Below are 21,300 nucleotides of genomic sequence, written 5' to 3' on the forward strand. Positions count from 1 at the left end.
TCCCTCGCTCCCTCCCTGCCTCCTTCCTCTCTCTCCCTAAAATGAATCAATAAAATATTTTAAAAGTGTATCATACTTTCCTTTTTTCTCCACTTAACAATAATTGTGTACATATTACCATGCAATTAAATGTTACTAAAACATAATAACATTCCTGTTTATGGATATACCATGAGAAGCCATTTTCTTGCAGTTGAATATTTAGATTGTTTCCAAATTCCATATGGTCTAATTACCAGGAAATCACAAGTGCTACCATACAATTTTTAATATGTATCCAAAAATAATATAACTAGTGCTTTGCACTTAGTGGTACTTGATGAGTGAATATTAAATGAATGAAAATAAATGGTAAATTGAGCATAAGACCAGAAGAAATCAAACTGATTTTTCTGACTTCATCTGTCGTCATCTTAAATTTCCCTAGCCTCAGGTTACTCAATCTTTAAAGAAGGAATTAAGTACACCTATGAATTCCCTGTCAATTATGATAATATCTCTATTAAATCTAGAGCTTCTCTACAATAGTGATACATTCAACGAATGTTTAATGAATATTAGATGAGTACAACTGTACCTACTATAGTGAAGTTTGAAAAAAGAAACTTAAGAAATAATGGCATTTTTCAATTGTTTGAAATCGTGTCTAAAAAACCCAGGTACCTCTCAGGAAAAAAACACCATTATATGCCATGGCACATAAACCCAGAAATTAAAGATGGAATGAAATACCGTCCTGACCCTATGTTTCCACATAAAGTTGAAACTGCTATAATTCATTTATAGAATTGATTAGATTAATTAAAGAGCTCATTTTAGCTGGTGTTAACAATACTAAAATAACCAGAATTTTCCTATTCTTTACCTGATTAAAATGGGCTGAACCTGGAGTATTCTACTTATTTCCAGATGAATTCTTCACATTTCCTGGCTTGTAAAACAAAAAGTAAGAATATTAGTACAGTTTGAAAAGAAATAGTGCCAGTCTTCAGCATCTGGCTGAATCAAACACTAAATATTATAATACAAAGTGACCCATTTCTCAGTAAACTTAAGGAATTACTAAGTCTCCGGGAGGGCCCTGTTGTAGAGAGTGACAGGCACAGAGGGGATCAGGAAATAAAACTCCATCAAAACTCACTATACTAAGTCAGCCAAACAGCTGACTCTATAAAAAATAAAATAAAATCAGCAGTGAAAAGATTACTCGACTACTTCATGTCATAGTCATTGTTAAACAAGGTTTACAATGGAGTCCTGTAGGTACTCCACTCTGTGTATCATCCACCATAGGGGCCCAGTCACAAAACATGTTTATTCTGAAAAAGCTTATAATCAGAACACACCCATTCTGCCTGGCCACCATCTGGGAACATATAATTAGGTCATGTCATCCATGAGAAGTGATGTAGGAAAGTTTCTAGTGGGAGTTTATGTGCTAAGTGTTTAAGGCCTTACTTTCTTTCCTATGTTTTTAAGACTTTAATTTTAGTAAGGCCTGATGTACAGCAAGGATCTGAGCTCTTATGAGGTGGCAACCTGAAAAACATTAGGCTGCAGTTAAGCGGGCGATGGGGCTGATTCTGTGGTCTAGACTTGGTGCAGGTTCTCCTACCCATGGGTGAAGGAGGTGGGGGGAGTAAGAAAGCAGAAACATGTGACTAATCCTGTAATTTCAGAGCATGGTTCCTAGGCAACTTCAGACTTACTGGAGTGTTTGAGAACTGGTCTCTAAGCATGGGGATCATACACCCTGGCTTGCCCAAGTTATACTGGTTTATACCCATTGTCCCAGCATAACAGTGTACCCTTTCACATTCTACAGCAGGGGTGGAAACCTTTTTTCTCCCATGGGCCATTTGGATATTAATAATATCATTTGTGGGCCATACAAAATTACCAACTTAAAAATTAGCCGCTATATTTAGTCGAACATTTAATTAAACCCTAATGCCTTGGCAGAGCCAGACTGAATGATTTCATGGGCCTTATATGGCCTGCGGGCCGGACATTCCTCACCCCTGCTCTAGAGTACCCTAGTTTGGATGATAAATTATATCATGATCACCAACCATATCTACAGACCATATCCACTTGATGATTAAGTTCTGGGGAACAAGGCCATATGTATTGTTTAATGGATCATTATACAATACCCCAGTCTACCTATTGCTCTGAACAGAGTTCTATAGCATTCACTACCTGTGTGCCTTACTCTATTCCTCCAGAGCCATTCCCTCTCTCTCTCTCTCTCTCTCTCTCTCTCTGTCTCTCTCTCTCTCTCTCTCACACACACACACTCCCACAGGCCTTCTTGCCGTTGCTCTTTCAATTTGCCAAGCTCTTTTCTGTGATGAGAATTTTGCAAAATGTACCCCTTGACATAGATTGATCAATCCCAATTTTTGCCCACCGAAATATAGATCTAGGCTTCCCCAGTCCACTGCCCTTTGGTTTAGATAAGAGCATTTTATTCACATTCATAGCACCCAAGAGCTTCCTGATTTGGGTAAATCGTTCACTCATATTTGAATCCTTCACTAATATATAAGCTTCACGTGGGCACAATACCTCAGGACCTCCTAAAACACCGTATTTGAGCATTTGTATATAAAAAAAGTTTGGGTATGTAATTAATAAAGAACAAGAAGAATTAAAAAGAGACTTATGGAGATGAGATAACTATGTCCAACAATTGGGTGCCATAAAAACTATGGCCCTAGCTGGTTTGGCTCAGTGGAGAGGGTGTCAGCCTGCGGACTGGAGGGTCCTAGGTTCGATTCCAGTCAAGGGCACATGCCCGGGTTGCGGGCTCCATCCCCAGTGGAGGATGTGCAGGAGGCAGCCGTTCAGTGATTCTCTCTCATCATTGATGTTTCTATCTCTCTCTCCCTCTCCCTTCCTCACTGAAATAAATAAAAATATGTATTTAAAAAAAAAAAACCCACTATGTGGTTCTCACCCTTGCCGGTGTTCTCAGTGGTTAGAGTGTCAGCCCATGGACCAAAGGGTCTGGGTTCGATTCTGGTTCAAGGGCATGTACCTGGGTTGCAGGCCCAATCCTGGCCCACTCAGGGTATGTGCTGGAGGCAACCAATTGACGTGTCTCTCTCACATTGTTTCTCTCTCTTTCTCTCCCCCTCCCTCCCTTCCACTCTCTCTAAATATCAATGGGGAAAAATATTTCCTCAGTGAGAATTTAAAAAAACACAAACTATGTGGTTCTCTACCTAGTTAAATATACTTTAGGTCTGATTTACCTTAGCACAATGCTTGGCAAGTACTTCTAGTGACATTCTTATATATTCTACTATCTATACTTGCCAGAATCTCAATCTCAAAAATTTAAGAGGCTAACTTCATAAGCTTTTTTATCTTTTGGACATTAAGAAAATGAGCACACCTGGCTGGTGTGGCCCAGTGGATTGAGCACTGACCCATGCACCAAGAGGTCACCAGTTCAAGTCCCGGTCAGGACACATGCCCAGGTTGCAGGCTCAATCCCCAGTGCAGGAGGCAGTCAATCAATGTTTCTCATCGACGTTTCTGTCTCTCTCCCTCTCCCTTCCCCTCTCTCTAAAATCAATAAAAACATTTTTTAAAAGGAAATGAGCACATATAAACATTTTCTGGTTGAGGAAAACAATTCTGTTGCTAGGAAAATTTTCTTGTTTGGTTACATATCATTTATAGTATAACAAAGCATGACAGTCAAATATCTCACTAAAGAAATATCTACCCTATTACAAATCAGATCTCTCTTGGCAGAAACCTCCATGATCTCAGAAAAAACAACAACATTCTAACTTCAAAGGACAGTTTGTGATTTAGCATACGCCAGAAATGAACTTTTTTGCATTTTCAGACAAATAATTATTTTTAAAAATCTTTATTGTTGAAAGTATTATAGGTGCTCTCTTTTTTTCCTCCATTAACCCCTTCTAGCCCACACCCCAGGCCTTAACCACACTATTTTCTATGTCCATGGGTTCAGAGAAATAATTTTATTTAAAATATTTTAAAACTCAATCATTCTCCTTATAATCTAATTTTAATATATATTAGGTTTCATTGTTCTTTTAGTAATCAATACATTTATTTAACTCAACATATCTAAAATATTATTTCAACATATAATCAATATAAAAATAATGAGATTGTTTACATCCTTTTTATTTCTATCATGTCTTCTAAATTTGGTGTGAATTTAAACTTATAGCACACTTCAATTCAGACTGGCTACAGTTCAAGTACTCAATAGCCAGTGGCTGCCATATTGGACTACACAGGGCTAGAGGAATAAGTTAAACAACACAGTGATGGTTAGTTTGATGTGTCAGCTTGGCTAGTCTATAGAAAATTCATGTTTGTTCACAAGCATGAATGATCATTTATATTAGCAAAACTGAAATATTTGTTTTAATCAAAACATTTCTTCCTAACTAGTACGCTCTACCATGTGAAAAGGGATTTCCAGCCAAACCTCTGAGGTACAGCAGTGCACCTAAATTTCTGAGTCCCTCCCCAGTTGAATTATTTTGATCAATTAATTAACTTCTCCAAAATGCAGTTCCCTCATTTATAAAACTGGGATAGTAAAAGACATATGAAGTCAGAAATAATAAAAGGCAAGACTAAAGTGACAGGGATAAATACTTAGATGAAAGAGCCATAAAGAAAGAGAAGAGAGTTATTAGTATAAAGTCAGAATGGTAGGTATTTTGGGGTGGAGGAAGAGGGCTGATATTGGGGTGGACTACATGCAGGGGCTTCTGGCTGGCGAAGTTCTCGTTTTTTGTCCTAATGATGATGGGTGCAAGGGTGTTTGCCTTATAGTAATACCCTCAGCTATGAAAAAATTAAGTTGTTGAAGGAAAGCACATTCTTGGGACAACTGGAGAAAACTGAATATGGACTGGATATTAGGTAATGTTCATGTAAAACAGCGAAATGTTAACTTTCCTGAGTACAGTGATGCTATTGTGATTATATGAGACAATGTCCATGTTCTTTAGAAATACGTGCTGAATTAGATATGAGTGGAAAGTGCAATGACATCTACAACTAATTCTCAAATGGCTCAGAAAAGTTCAAGTGTGTGTGAGCACCGCGCATGTGTCAAGAAAATAAAGCGACTGTAGCAAAGTATTAATTGGTGAATCTAAGGGAGGGGTATAGTCATTGTATTCTTCCTGTAACAATTCTGTAGTTTTGAGAATTTTTCAAAATAAAAATTGGGGGATAAAGTAAAACCACACATACACCCACAAACTATTTTAAAGTCAGCCAACCGGCAGAAATGGAAACCACTTTAGAAACCTACTTGGAGCCACCTAGTAAAATTGATGTGCAGACCCTATGAATCAAGAATCCAAGCCTTATAAAACTCTTAATAAACCATGACACAGGTACAAAAACGCTTACAGGTCTGTGTGCAACAACAATATAATGAAAACCACCCAACCAGCCATCAACATGGGCATTTTCCATCAAAGAAATATTCCACAGCAGTGAAAATGAAGCAGCTACAGCCATATATAGCCAATGAACATAATGTTAAGGGAACAAGTTAAAAATGACATATAGTAAGACTCCCTCTAGATAAACTATGTATTTATATTTTGATATATAGGGTATCCCCAAAAATGTAAACGTACACTTTGAATAATTACAAATGCAGTGTTTATTAAAATACATTTTTCATTTTCAAAATTGAGCTATCAGCTGTTAAATTTTGTATACAATTTTTTTTTAATTGACTTTTAGAGAGGAAGGGGGATGGATAGAGAGACGGAAACATTGATAAGAGAGGAACATCATCTATCAGCTGCCATCTGCATGCCCTCTACTGGGGATCGAGCCCACAACCCAGGCATGCACCCCAACGGGGAACCAAACTGTGACCTGTTTCATGGGTCGACACTCAATCACTGAGCCATACCAGCCAGGCAAGTGTCCCCCAGTTTCCATCAAAGAGATAGTTCCTGGGCCCTAAAATATTTCTGTTCCAGGGTAGGTTAAAATCTTTGTTCTTGTGAATAAGACAAAAAAAGACACTGAAACTCACAAAATCAAATAAGAGGAGGGCAGAGGAATCAATAAAAAATTCTTTATCAAATAATTCCTGAAATCTAAGTATATCAAATCTTGGATTAGAGCCTTGTGCTATTTTTTCATTTAAAACTTGTGCTAAATGTTTAGGTGATCATCATTGACTTTATTACATTTATTGAGAACAAACAGCTGTTAAGAAAATTATGTTTTGACAATAAACAAATGGAAGAACATGAGTTCTCCATGACTCTGAAGAGAGCAAGGGCTTAAAAAAACAAACAACAGAAAGAAATGCAGAGCAACCATGAGCTAATTAAAGATTTTTACTATCACACTCCCCTTACTATCTCACTCCCCAAACGCAAGCATATAAATTTGAGTAGCTTTAAAATCTAACATTTTCCAATTATCATAAAATGCTGGCCTGTTTGACTTGCATTCCAATTATGGTCCCATTGCTTGTGCGCTGAGCTGAATCAGAACAGAGAAAACTATTTCCAAATGAGGGGCTCCAGGGGAACCCCGCTTGGCTTTGGTGTGCATGTGTTGGCCTGACCAGACAGTGAACACAGCTGAGACTGAGTGTCACTTTTCACACTTCTTTCTAGGGCTATGTATAGCTTCCCTGACATTCTAGTATTTTCTTTCCCATATAAAAATCAGTGTGGCCTTGAGGAATTTTTAAAACAGGAAAGGAAGCTTCTAAAGAAAATGTCAGAGAAATGAAAGTAAAACAATGAGTGTTTAGTCTTTAAAAGGGATTACCAAAGGGCATTTGATATTAATACAGAACTTCCTCCTCAAGAGCTAGTTTAAATAGGCTCAATAGAGATTAATTCCTTTAGAAACCAGTACAAAAATTTGTCAAGATTTCACTGGAAGTGGTGATGGCCAGAGGACGGGGAGCAGAGGTAGGTAAAGGGGGGGAGGGGGCGATGGAGACATCTGTAATAGTGTCAATAATTTTTAAAAAGCATTCAAATACAAAAAAAAGATTTCACTGGAAGATTATTTATGTATACAATGAGGAGGGCTTATAAATTTATTCTATAACATTACTCCCAAATTTCCAAATTCTGGTTTTTAATTTTGAGATATTTATATTTTATTGTGATTTGAGATGACAGTAGTCAAAATGAACTTCCTTCAATTTACAATGCAGAAGTTATGCTAATATAAGAAGTCTAATTCTTCCTTAGCAAGCTGTGCCTCTGAGTGCCTGAAGGAGACATGATGTCTTGTTCTGTGCTCATTCTTATCAGGAAAAGAGAAAATTCCAGTAAACATGGGCAACATCCATTAGCTATATGGCTGTAAGAAAAGATAAACGATGACACCTCCTTATAGTTATGCAACCTCTGCCACGTGTCCATCAGCCAGCTAGATAATCTTGTCTGTAGCTGAGATACAGTATTGCTAGAGGAAAGAACAGGAGCTCATGGCAGGTAAAACAGCAAGAGGAGACTTGGTTATATGCCTTCAGCCTAGCAGCACAAATGTTCCCTTCCTATCCAGTTTTGATAAAACTTTCAGAAACTATGCTGCAATCTAATTAAACAAATTATTAATATAATACAATGGCAATTATGGTATAAGACTGCTGAGGAATGCATTTTATGGTTACCATCTATTCAGACCTGCTGATAATAAGGAAAAGCATAGAAGTTCTATTGCTTCTCCACTAATGGTCACCAGAGAATCTGAGTAAGAGGTCAAATAAATAAACAGACAAGGCAAGATTGAACAAAAGGGTTATCAAGAATTTTACAAAATCCAAGAGCAGGAGTGGGGAACCTTTTTTTCTGCCAAGAGCCATTTGGATATTTATAACATCATTCATGGGCATACAAAATTATCAACTTAAAAATTAGCCTGCAATATTTGGTCAAACTTTTAATTTATTCAGCCCTAATGCCTTGGCAGGGCCAGACAAAATGATTTCTCAGGCCTTATATGGCCCACGGGCCGGATGTTCCTCACCCCTGCTCTAGAGAAACCACATATTTAAACCAAAAGGAAGATAATGAAAAAGGTCTTTCTTACCTTTTGAAAGTTCTCTTTCCACAAATCTTCTACAACTATGTATCCTCGTAAACCCCAGTCATATAATTTCTCCCCACTGACCTTGAAACAAAATAGAAAAGATCCACTGCTAGTCAGTACATGACTGGTAAGGAATAGAATTTTCCACTTTCCTGTTTCCAACAGAACTATATTTAAGCATATGATCACCACAGAAGTCTGGAAACATACATACACATTAAAACTGTGCAACATAAGCAAATAAAAAATAGTAAGAGGGATAGAATAAGAAGAAAAATACTTTGCTGTGTGTAGTTATTTAAAATAATCTGCCATCAATTAGGTGTATATTGGAAACTTTCATAATTTCAAGGGGAAAAAATGTAGATCACTGCTGACATGGGAAATTCCTGAAAATCAGACACAGAAAGAAGGCTTCTACCTACCACATCTAGCACATAACAGCCAATCAAGTCACACTGCCAAGCTGAAAATCAATCATTCATGTTAGGGGCTTAGGCAAAAAACTGGAGAACCCAATGAAGATGCTCTCGGTCTTCCCAGGTCCCTCAAAATATAAAGTCTTCAAGTTTCTACAGGGATTTTACCTCCTGATCCAAAATCCTTTCTATAACATCCTGAGATGTAGGCCCCAGAGTCAGAGAATATTTAGGGGTCAGGGAGTTCACTACCTAAAGGGCACTTGTCCACCTTTGGCTAGATTTAATGGTTGGAAATTTTTTTAAAAATTATTGAGCTTTCTTAAAAAAAAGCTTCCAGTAATTTGCACTCATTGATCCTGTTTATGACAAAGAATGTTGATTACTCTTCCACATGACAGTAATTCAAATTTTCAGAAAAGTTATTATTCTCTTCCTAATTTTTATAATAATTTATCCATATATAGCATTTTAGTTTACAAAGCACATTCACATGAATTGTCTCTATTCTATACACAGTGCTAGTAAATCCAGTGGTAGTTGTGACATACTGATTTCTTACAAGTTATATTCTTCCAGTTGCTCCAACCATTCTTAAAATATATGATATGATTCTCGGACCCACAGGGAGACATGTCAAACATTTACCACATATATGACACTTTCCAGTGTTATAAATTTCTGAGAGGAAAATAACATTCACCATCACTTTAAGGGTTTTCTACGGTACTTTTAGCCAAACACTACTGAACGGAAAACAGAATGTAGATTAAGAGGTTTGTCCAAAGTCAGACTATTCATAAAAAAACACACAAAACTTACACTATGAAATAGGAACCAGATAACACTAAAACGATATCAGAAAATCCTTTTCAATCACTGATATTTGTTTTGTTTTACTGTGGAAAAATAAGCATGACATAAAATTTACCATTTTAACCATTTTAGGTGTACAATTTGGTGGCATTAAATACATTCACAATGTATGCAACCATTATCACTATCCATTTCTGGAACTTTTTCAACATCCCAAACAGATCACTAATGCTTTATACCTAGTGAAAATAAAGTTAATTGTTTTGTTCTGACTTACCCTAGGTACAAAATAAAAGACAAAACTCCTTCCCATTGACTTTAAAATAAATTAGAATACAACTCAGATTTGCATCCTACTATCTTGGTTGTGAACACAAAATATATTTTTCAACATATGCTATGGCATATAGGATTTTTAAAAAGTCTTTTACTCAGAGGGCAGCCACCTGTGCCTGTCAATCAGCAGCCAGGCCCACCCTATCCATTTACTGTTTAAACCATAGCAGACTGACATGATGTTAGATTATTTTTATGACCTAGAGCAGAGTGATACTCTGTTCCTGAGCTGGGGCTGAAAGACAGAGGAACATAAACTGTCTGCCTTCAGGGCTTCAATAAAAAATGTCAGCACCATGCTAGAGAGATCTTACTGGAATTTTCCACCAAAGCCATCAATTTCCCATAGCTGGAATCACTAGGGTCCCATCTACAACTGCATCACAATCCAGGAATCTACACTCAATCCTGTCACGAGGACTCCAGGGAGCTCAGTGTCATGTCAGCCTGGCTCAGAGCCCTCAGTGTCCATTTCTGGTGGCAGCACTGCTCCTCCTCCTAGGACCGAGTCTCCGTGTGATACGCAAGTTCTGGCAACTGATCCCTGTCTCCATTAGCTATCCAGGAACTCAAAACCTACAGCTTGCTTCGTTCTTGCCAATTTTCCAAGGAACACCATGTCTAGAGTTCCACTACGTTCAGACATCACTGCCCTACAGGAATCTAGTTTGTATCAGTGGTTCTCAAACTTCATATAGATTAAAATCCCCCGGTGGCTTACTAAGACACAGATTGGTGGCCCTAACTCTCAGTGCCTGAGTCAGTAGGTCTGGGTTGGGGCCTGAGAATTTGCATTTCTTTCTCCAACTTTAAAAACATTTCATTTATTTTTATCCAAAGAATGGGTTTCTCTTGCCCTGGCTGGTGTGGCTCAGTTGGTTGAGCATCATCCTGTGCACCAAAGGGTCACGGGTTCAATTCTCAATCAGGCCACTTGCCCAGGTTGCAGGTTCGATCCCCGGTTGAGGCAACTGTTCGATATTTCTCTCTCTCCCTCTCCCTTCCTTTCTGTAAAGTCAATAAAAAAAATACTTTTTAAAAAATGTGTTAAAAAAAATGCGTTTATCACAAAAATTTGATAACCACACCATCAACTGCAGCAAAGTCTATAGAGTTACACTGATGGGGGAGTGTTCCCTGGGTATTTCCATGTCAGCAGAGGTCATAAAGGAGGAAAAGAGTAAAAGAAAAAATACTCAAAACAAATCAAAACCCATGGTGACTTTGGGAGAGACACAACATGACACCTCCTGTCTTCTCGCATTGTCAGCTGCAGGTGTATTTCAGCAGAATCAAATATGATTTAACTTGTGTAAACTCTTCATATCAGCTCTAGGACGTTAACTATACCCTGTTAGCGGCAATCAGCACAGTGGACTACTATTTTCAAAAACCAGTTAAGATGGATATAGAAGGAACCTCACTTGGTTGTCCATTAATAATCCAAATGGACTTAACTGGCAAGCTATTAAACAAAGCAGCAAGGTAAGCAGCACCTGGAGTGCTGGTTTTAAAGGCTGTATGGAGGGTAACCCTCAGACTTAGCCAGTTGTGCTAAGCCAGTCAGAAGCCTCCATGTTTATGTAGGATCACTGCAATTCGTAGACAAAAGGCATTTTTCATTTGTCCACATGGATGATTCCTGCAGGTTCCGTAAGAATTTGCATTTCTAACAAGTTCCCTGGTGATCCTGATATTGCTGGTCCAGGGATTAGCTGTTACTAAATTATGTGCCCTAAAAATTCATATGTTGAAGCCCTACCCCACAACATAACTATATTTAGAGATAGGGCCTTTTAATGTTAAATGAGGTTTACAGTGTACAGTGAAAAGGCCATGTTAAGCCACACCAAGAAGGCGGCCATCTGCAAGCCAAGGTGCGAGGCCTCAAGAGAAACCAACCTTGCTGACACCTTGATCTTGGTCTTCTATCCTCTAAAACTGTGAGAAAATAAATTTCTATTATTTAAGCCCCACAGTCTGTAGTGTTTTGCTATGGCAGCTCGAGCTGACTAAGACATCAGCTGTAGCCATCCATGTTGCCTACCACTGTATTCTACTTGCCAGCATGCCATCAAGCTAAGGCCTAAAGAATGAGAAAGGAGTAGCCAACTGAGAGCCCTGAGAGCAGTGCTCCCAACAGACGGGTCTGCACTCCCTGAAGTACCTAGCAAGGGAAGCGAGACCACCTCCAGGACCAGGGAGAAGGCACAAGGGCCGAGCACAGGCCCAGGCCTGCAACTCCAAGGAGGGCGCTGTGACCTGAGGCACCTGAACTGAGAATGACCCATAAATATCAACTTTGAAATTTGAGTCTCTAGACTTCCATGTCAACATGCAAAAAAAGGATCTTAAGGTGTTTTTTAATTAATATTCAAATTAGTGTGTATTTTCTGAATAATGACATGATTGAAAGGAAAGCCAGAGCTGAAGTACGTAGTGGAGAACATTTAAATTTGCTCTATTCATTTATATGTGCAAATAAACTTTAGTCTGGTGTTATAAAAGCTATAAAATAAAAGTAAGCAGTAAACCCATACATACATAAACAAGAATAAGGGACAGCTTAACTTACTGGGTCTAACTTACCTGGACAAATACGATGGCTTGTTGTGGATAATAAAGCGAGGCAGCTAATCCCATGAAACTAGGTGGATACACCAGCTTCTTTATTTTTGAACCTATTAAATAAAAGGTCCACCTTTACCATCACAATTTGCCTGTATATCTAATACTGAATAAAACTTCTTTGGTCCTAGGATTGACAGAAAAATGTACCTACTAATATCAAACATTTAAAAAAGGACCACCACATGCCCTGGCTGGTTTGGCTCAGTGGATAGAGCGTCGGCCTGCAGACTGAAAGGTCCTGGGTTCGATTCCAGTCAAGGGCATATACCTTGGTTGCGGGCACATCCCCAGCAGGGGGTGTGCAGGAGGCAGCTGATGGATGTTTCTCTCTCATTGATGTTTCTAACTCACTATCCCTCTCCCTTCCTCTCTGAAAAAGCAATAAAAAATATATTAAATAATAAAAAAGGACCACATTTTTGCAGCTTCAGTGCAATAGAATTCATACAACTTACCTGTTCAAAGTGTTTTAAAGTGTACAATTCGGCTTTTAGCTATTCAGAGAGGTGTGCAACAATCACCACAATTAATTTTAGAATATTTTCATCACCCCCAAAAGAAACCCACATCCATTAGCAGTTGCCCCCAATTCCCCCATCACTCCCAGTCCTAGGGAACCACTAATCTACTTTCTATCTCTAAGGATTGGCCTAGTTGGCTATTTCATATAAGTGAATTATATAATATGTGGTCCTTGTGACTGGCTTCTTTCATCAGTGCAATGTTTAAGAGAACCACCATTTTCAAGGAAGCAGGAAAAAAGATTGTTTTGAAAAGAAAAACCACATGAAATTTTGGTTTCTAAGGTGTATGTTCTTTTATAGTAAACTGAATTCCTACTTACATACCGAACACAAGCATTCCTCTCCTCTCCTTTCTAATACTCCGTGGTAATAACAGTACAAGAAGAAAATACAGATAAAAACCCACAACAAAGAGGAAATGTGTGGAGGGAGCACCGACAGATAAAAAGTATCAACCAATTTTCAGAAAATGGAGAGTGTGCCCAGCTGTTACAGAAGACTGGAGAAAAACCAAGACGCTTAGAGAAATGGAGTTATACTTTATTATTATTATGCACCGGCCCAGAAAAAAATGTCTTTCAAATTCTGATAAAAAAAAACATGGAGGAAGCTTTCCCTATTTATGCTTTTTCCAGTTCTTTGTCGCCCAAATAAGGGTTTTTCAGTCTCCTTTGCAAGTTCTTAAAGAGCCCCATGTGCTGTGGCCTTGAGACCACAACTAAAGGCCTGGCCTGGCACCAGCAATGATAACTCCGTCTGGGGATAGCTTATGGCCTCTCTGGAACGGGAGTAAACAGGTCTTACAGGACCAGACAATTAAAGGGGCAGTGGCTAGACTATAGGCTAATAAGAATGTGCATTAGGTTAATGGCACAGATTCAGACTGCTAGCCCCCAGAAATGTCTCATTTTCCCCATCACAGCCAGTGTGGCTCAGTGGTTGAGCATTGATCAATGAACCAGGAGGTCACGGTTTGATTCCCAGTCAGGGCACATGGCCTGGGTTGCAGGCTCGATCCCCAATGTGGGGCATGCAAGAGGCAGCCGATCAATGATTCTCTCTTATCATTGATGTTTCTATCTCTCTCTCCCTCTCCCTTCCTCTCTAAAATCAATAAAAATATATTTAAAAAAAAGAAAGAAAATGAAGAGTGGACGGAAGCAAGAGGACACACAGCCCTGAAGTCCTGAGGAGAGAGGGGCCGTAGCACAAGAGGGAGCAGGATGTCCCAGCAGCCCAGATATGGCAGGTATTGTGGAGGGTGGAGAGGGCAGCCAGGGATCAAGACATGGGTGTAACCCTGGGTGGTTTGGCTCAATAGATAGAGATCAGCCTGGGGAATGAAGGATCCCAGGTTCAATTCCGGTCAAGGGCATGTACCTTGGTTGCAACCTCCATGGGACCCATGGCCCCAGTCCGGGCGGGTGTGGGAGGCAACCAATCAATGTGTCTCTCTCCCCTCCCTTCCAATCTCTCTAAAACAGTGGTTCTCAACCTTCCTAATGCCGCGACCCTTTAATACAGTTCCTCATGTTGTGGTGACCCCCAACCATAAAATTATTTTCATTGCTACTTCATAACTGTACTTTTGCTACTGTTATGAATCATAATGTAAATATCTGATATGCTATGTAATTATATATGTGTTTTCCGATGGTCTTAGGCAACCCCGTGAAAGGGTCGTTCGTTCGACCCCCAAAGGGTCACGACGCACAGGTTGAGAACCACTGCTCTAAAACATCAATGGAAAAATATCCTTGGGGGAGGATTAACAAAACAAAACAAAAGACAGAGGTATAAATGCAAGTCCTGTGCATGGACCAGTTGACCTTCTCCTTCCCCCACACCAGCCCAGCGCAAAACTGCCTGTGGCGAGGTGTCTCTCCAGGCAAAAATTTAAAAAGTGGATGGAATGGTGCAGCTAGTGTGGTTTAGTGGTTCAGCGTTGACCTATGAACCAAGAGGTCACAGTTCGATTCCCGGTCAGAGCACAAGCCTGGGTTATGGGCTCGATCCCCAGTGTGGGGTGTGCAGGAGGCAGCTAATCAATGATTCTCTCTCATCCTTGATGTTTCTCTCTCTCTCTCCCTTCCTTTCTAAAATAAAAAATAAAAAAATATATTTTTCAAAAGTTTAAAAAGTGGCTGAGTTGTCTCTAAAGAAATGCCATGGATTTTTGTTGAGAACCAAGATATGTGGTGTAGTGCGCACATACATGTAAGTGCCTGAGAGTAGATAGAGCCTTCCTCACTCGGGCACTAAGGGTAGGCACCTCTCATATTAAGGTCAGTTTCCATTCAGCTCATCCAGAGGTAGAACCTGCCTGACAGCAAGCCCCATCTATACCCAAAAAGTTTCTATTGGCATTTCAATCGCTTTGCTCTTAAACATGACTGTACAACCAAGGATCACTAGTCATTTGAGGAAAGCCTGCAATGTAAAAGAAAACTGAGATAAGCAAGAAGGAAAAAATGACCCTATAGGAAACAAATTAAAAACAAAACTAAACCTGTAATTAAGTATCATCAAATAAATTCAAGAAGCTACTACATTTAAAAAAAAGTTCTAAGAAAAAGGAACATTCAGAGAACAAGAAAGAGGTCTTGCAAATGGCCAAGTTAAAAAAAAATCAAAAGGAATAAAATAAAATAAGAATATATACAGGGCTAGTTTAAACAATTCAATCGCTAATGCATATGAGTCCGGGAAGGAAAAAGATAAGAGTAAATTTTCAAAGAAATACAAGACACTAGTAGATAGATGCCTTTTTGCAGCTGAAAACTGCAAGCCACCAAAATGCCTAACCAGGAATGAAACAACTATATGTAGTTACAGCACCATGGAAATTCAGAGCACTGCAGATTAGAGAAGCTCCTCAAAGCTTCCAGAAAAAGAAAAAAAAAGGAATTACTTCAAAAGGAACAAGCTTCCAGCCTGGCTTCTGACTCTCACATCTGCAACTCCTGAGCTAGAATACGTGGCCTTCAAAGTTTTGATGGAAAACAAACTCTATGCCCAACCACACTATCACTTGGTATGAGCGCAGAAAGCCATTTTCAGACCTGCAAGGACTTGGAAAGTTTACCTCCAACATAGGCTTTTTTGAAAGTGACTTAAGCATGTAGTTCAACAGCATGGCAGAGCAAACCAAGGAGATGATGACATGGAACCGGAAAAGGGGGTCACACCCAACAGAGTGTGGAGCCGTGTCCCAAGACAACAGCTGTGCTGAATGTCAGTCCAGACTGAGAGGATTGCAGCCTGGGGAAAAGGGGAATTGAGCAGGATGGGGAGCTGGGAAAAACCTGAGAATGAGGTTAAGAAAACGTGTAGAGCGTGAAACAGGGAAATACACTTGAAATTGACTTGACATGAGAAATAGTCTCCACTGAGAGACACATGTTTTTACACGGGATGCATATAGATGCTAGTGCAATGTTTATTATTAATACTTACACAGGATAACATATAAAGGCTGTTTATTGGTTTTATGTGTGTGTGCATGTGTATTTTTAAATCCTCACCCAAGGAAATGCTTTTTATTGATTTTAGAGAAAGGAAGGGGGGTTGAGGGGGGAGAGGGAGGGAGGGGGAGAGAGAGAGAGAGAGCGAGAGCGAGAGAGAGAGAGAGAGAGAGAGAGAGAGAGAGAGAGACGTTGATGTGGGAGAGACACATCCATGGTTTGCCCCCTGCACACGCCCGTTGATGTGAAACACCGATCAGTTGCCTCCTATACACACCCAGCCAGACTGGGAATTGAACCCGAAACCCAGGTATGTCCCTGACTGGGAATCAAACCCTTGACCTTTTAGTGCATGGGACGCTGCTCAACCAACTGATATAGATGGGAAGAGGGCGCAGAAACTCCAGCAAAAGTTCATTCCACAGGTTGGGGGAGTGGCACTAGTGCTGCGTTTCTCCAGATTCTACTATTACCATTAAGGCATGTACAGTGAAGATTTTTAAAAGTGGAGGAATGGATACCAAACTATAGTGTCTATAGTTATCTTTTATGGGGATTTGATTACAGAGTTCATGAACTTTCTATTTTAGGACATTCTGTAAAATATGGATTTCACAATCAGTGAATCATCAAGTAGTGCATAACAAATTCATTTCATTATAGTGAACGATGTTTTCATCCTTGGTTTTCTATAAATGTTTTATAGTCCATCCGTGTAGTGTAGTAATAGTTTTACGTTGGCATTTGTTAGCTTTTACTTTTAAGTGCTTAAAAAATTTTATATGCTCAAGGACTAAAGCTACAAAAAATTTATAAATCAAAAAATTTTAAAAATTTCTATGAAATCACTGTTCTATTTACTGTGATTAATAGCCTATTCTTAGGAGTGAAAAATTTAAAAACAGTGTCTCAGGTATGACAGACTTTGGTTAACAAAAGTTCACTCTTTCTGTACCAAGAGCAATAGTAACTTGATCAAGTAAATGTGCCTATAAAGGATAACTAATTTTTTTTCAACCAAGAATATATAACTTTTCAAGGTTTTTTGGGTTTGTTTTTTTTACAATTTCTATATATATATGCTTAAAATCAAATATATTGGAGAAAACAACTATACCAATTATATATTAAGAAGGCCATACCCAGGATCCAACTCATTCTAAAAACTGGTAAATGAAAAGAACCAAATATGTATCTTCCCTCTCCCTTATGAACTGGTTTTTTTTTAAATTCACAAAATTGTACCTACCTCTAGCCAAAAGGAGTCCAACAAAGCCAGCAAAACCAATAACACCAAGTCTTGGGAAAAAACCAGGAGGAGCATTTTGGAGAAATTCATAGCTGTCTACAATAGAATCAGACCAGGAAACAGTTCCATAAATTGCCCATTAAAAAACAAACTAAAAAAATCTTAAATATAACTAGTATATATAGTATCAGATGCTTTTTAAATAATGTATTCTTGGCTTTCTGCTAATACGCTTCTTTTCAACACATTCTTTTTATATGATAAACATGAAATAAAGGCAACATATAGGCCTATCTGCCATGCCGAAACATGCCTTATGATTTACTATTCACATACCAAGTATCCAATTTCCAAACACTTTTGGTCTGACAACCTACTGACAGTAATATCAGATTATCTTCATATTCCTAAAGGCTACAGACCAGAATCAACTATTCACACGGGGAGAAATACAAATAGAGATCCTTGCTATCCAAACTCTTGTTATCCAAACACAATACCTTAGAGATATAAAAAGTTTGGTTTCATCCCGGCCAGTTGTGGCTCAGTGGTTGAGCACTGACCTGTGACCTAGGAGATCATGGTTCGATTCCAGGTCAGGGCACATGTCGGGGTTTTCAGGCTCGATCACCAGTAGGGAGCATGCAGGAGGCAGCTGATTAACAATTCTCATCATTAATGTTTCTATCTCTCCCTCTCCCTTCCTCTCTGCAATCAATAAAAATATTAAAAAAAACAACTAAAGATTTTCATCAAACCATTTGTTCATCCAAAAATCTAAGAACTCTTAAAAAAAAAAAAAAGTTTGAATTCAGACCACCACAATAAAGCAAATCACATGATTTTTTGGTTTCCCACTGCCTATGAAAGTTATGTTTATACTGTAGTGCAGTCTATTAAGTGTGCAGTAGCATTAGGTTTAAAGGAATAATGTACATACCTTAATTACAACATGCTTTTATTGCTTAATAAATGCTAACCATCATCTAAAGCCTGTTGGAAAAATGGCACCGATAGACCTGCTCTAAGCAGGGTTGCCACAAATCTTCAATTTGTAAAAAAAAAAAAAAAAAAATGCAATAAAGTAAAGCACAAGAAAATGGGGTAAGCCTATAGATTTGGATAAATTTATCACTCTCTGAAGCTTTGCTGCCTGCTCTCTGAAACTAAGGAACTAAATACATTAGGCTCAGGGGGAAAAGCGTACTTTGCTATCTGAACTTATTATTCGAACTCAAGAAGAGAATAAATTTGGATAATGAAGGAAACTTGTAGCACAAGTATATGTGGCAAATAGTCACTACTGATAGTGATAAAGTAAATAAAAATAAAGGCAACACGTAGGCCTATCTGCCACGTCTGAACATGCCTTATACTTGCATGATGCCACATCGCCTCTCCTCTCCACTGAGCCAATCCCATCAAATAACAGCCAGCTTAAGTCCTAATTACACAGAAAAGCCTTTCCTATGCTCATCGGCCCATACCTCTCTTCCTCCTCTAAAGTCCCATCATATTTATTCTCTGTACCATAATTTGATACTACTTCTACCTTGAGTTTAATCAATCAGGGGTATATTTTATGTCTCCACAAGGAGAACATACAATCCTTAATGGTGCATTGCTCAGACTTCTATGTGACTTTCCTCAGTGGTAACAGTGAATGTTCGTACAACAGATAATTTATTAAAAACACTGCCAGGCATTGATGAATACTGCATGAAATTAACAAATAGCTTTTAGCTGGGTCATGACTTAAAAAGCCTTCACATCTCTTTCTCGACCTTATCTTCAGCACTCTCTATCTGCTTCCAGTTCCCGGCACATGCAACACTGAGTCATACATCCAAGCCTTGATGGTGCCGTGCCTGCTGTGTGGAATGCTGCCCAAGTCTTACCCCCATGTTTTGGTGTGGCTACCTCGGTTTCTTCAAGATTAATCACAAAGATCTTTCCCTGTCTGCTTCCAGCTCCCCAATCTCTATTAAACCAGGCTCCTTCCTCTGTACCTTCTACAGTGGTCTGTGACCACCTCTGTGTTTGCACTAATATTGAATGATTTATTATACGCAGCAGTGGTTGGACCACTGTCTTAATCAGCCTTGATCTTCAATGCTTGACATTATGGTGACGTATGCGGAACTGAACGAACTGGAGTACTCAGTAATTCTCTCCCCCAGATAATACCAGACACATCCTAGTTTTCCGTTTCCTGGGTTCTTTGGGAAATGTGGTCATTTTAAATACTACTATAGGGCTTGTGTTGTTGGTACTAATTCCTGTCTGGCCTTTTGCTTACTTTGCTTTTAACCTAGTTTTAAGTTTCCATCTTTTTGCGTGGGTCATTTGAGACAATTTTCTACTTCCATTTATTTTCTGCCTATCAGCATGGTGTTTTCAATTCTACACAGAGCAGATGACAGAAGGACAACCAGAGGCTTTGGTGAGCTGAGCTGAAGGGGGTAAATCACAAAGAAATGGGAAAGAAGAGACACTATAGGACTGCACTGAAGCTGAAGCCTAGCTTCTGGTAACATGACTTGGCTGTGAGTGCTGGGGAATGGACTAATTGCTTTGGCAGACAACAACACAACTCATAATGGAGTGTTTCTTAAGAACCTTTATTCTTGAACTATGAGTTCAAGAGAAGAAAAAAATACATGTTGCAAATAATGACTACTGCTCTGAATCAATGGGAAATAACAGGTAACAATGACACATGTCCAGTCACACATGTCCAGATAAAAGATCAGGAGTTCTTTAGTTTCCTTAGGTTTAAAAAAATGAAGGTAATAGCCCTGGCCAGTGTGGCACAGTTGGTTGAAGCGTCATCCCATACCCTGAAAGGTGGTGGGTTTGATTCCTGATCAAGGTACATATCCAGGTTCTTCAATCCCCAGTTTGGGTGCATATGGGAGGCAACTGATTGATCTTTCTCTCTCACATCAATGTTCTCGTTCTCTCTCTCTCTCTCTCTCTCTCCCTCCCTCCCTCCCTCCCTCCCTCTCTCTCTCTCCTCCCTCCATTCCTCCCTCTCTTCCTTCCTCAAAAAAAGAGAAGGTAATAAAGTACCTGTCAAGGCTGTGATGAGGATTATACATAAATTAATATATTGTTTTATCCCCACCCGAGGATATGTTTTTATTGATTTTACAGAGTGAAAGGGGGAGAGAGGGAGGCTGGGAGATAGGGAGGGACAGAGAGAGAAACATGGATGTGAGAAACATCGATCAGTTGCCTCCTGTACATGCCATGACCGGGGATTGAACCCACAACCTTTTGGTGCATGGGACAATGCTCCAACCAACTGAGCCACCCAGCCAGGGCCATGAATTAATATTTTTAAAGTACTGAGACTAGTTTCTGGTACATAACAAGCACTAAATAAGTGTTTATAAAATTAATAAAATTAAGATGTTACTTATGAACATACATGAATAATTTAAAGAACTGGTAGGCTATTAATATGTCTGTCTTCAAATGAAAAATTTATTTATCTTGTAGTTTAAGGGTTATCAGCACATTAACACTCTATAATGATCTTCACAAGAAATAAACTATACTCATTTTATTTTATTCTGTCATGAAAACAAGCACTTGTAAAAATAAGAGTTTGATATGCCAAGATGTCCAATATGAGGAATGAAATATATTACCAGTTCCTGACTGAGATTAGTCAAAACATAGACGGTGAATCCAGTTTATACGTCTATGTGATAAGTGCTTGTGAAAAACAATCAAGAACAATAAAAAAAAACAATGAA

The 21,300-nt window shown here is 38.9% G+C and overlaps 1 protein-coding gene across 1 annotated transcript in view; it reads right to left on the reverse strand.

The window, feature by feature from the left end:
- APOO (apolipoprotein O) overlaps positions 1–21,300 on the reverse strand; it is a 33,675-nt gene that overhangs the window by 4,230 nt on the left and 8,145 nt on the right. The window contains exons 5-8 of the mRNA XM_006764140.2: positions 17,537–17,632; positions 12,258–12,349; positions 8,098–8,178; positions 866–931 (exon numbers count right to left, since the gene is read on the reverse strand). Of these exons, the coding sequence (XP_006764203.2) occupies positions 896–931; positions 8,098–8,178; positions 12,258–12,349; positions 17,537–17,632 (305 nt within the window). The 3' untranslated portion in view covers positions 866–895. The remainder of the gene's footprint in view (positions 1–865; positions 932–8,097; positions 8,179–12,257; positions 12,350–17,536; positions 17,633–21,300) is intronic.

This window comes from Myotis davidii, unplaced genomic scaffold, assembly GCF_000327345.1.
Source record: "Myotis davidii unplaced genomic scaffold, ASM32734v1 scaffold2301, whole genome shotgun sequence".
Taxonomy (NCBI): domain Eukaryota; kingdom Metazoa; phylum Chordata; class Mammalia; order Chiroptera; family Vespertilionidae; genus Myotis; species Myotis davidii.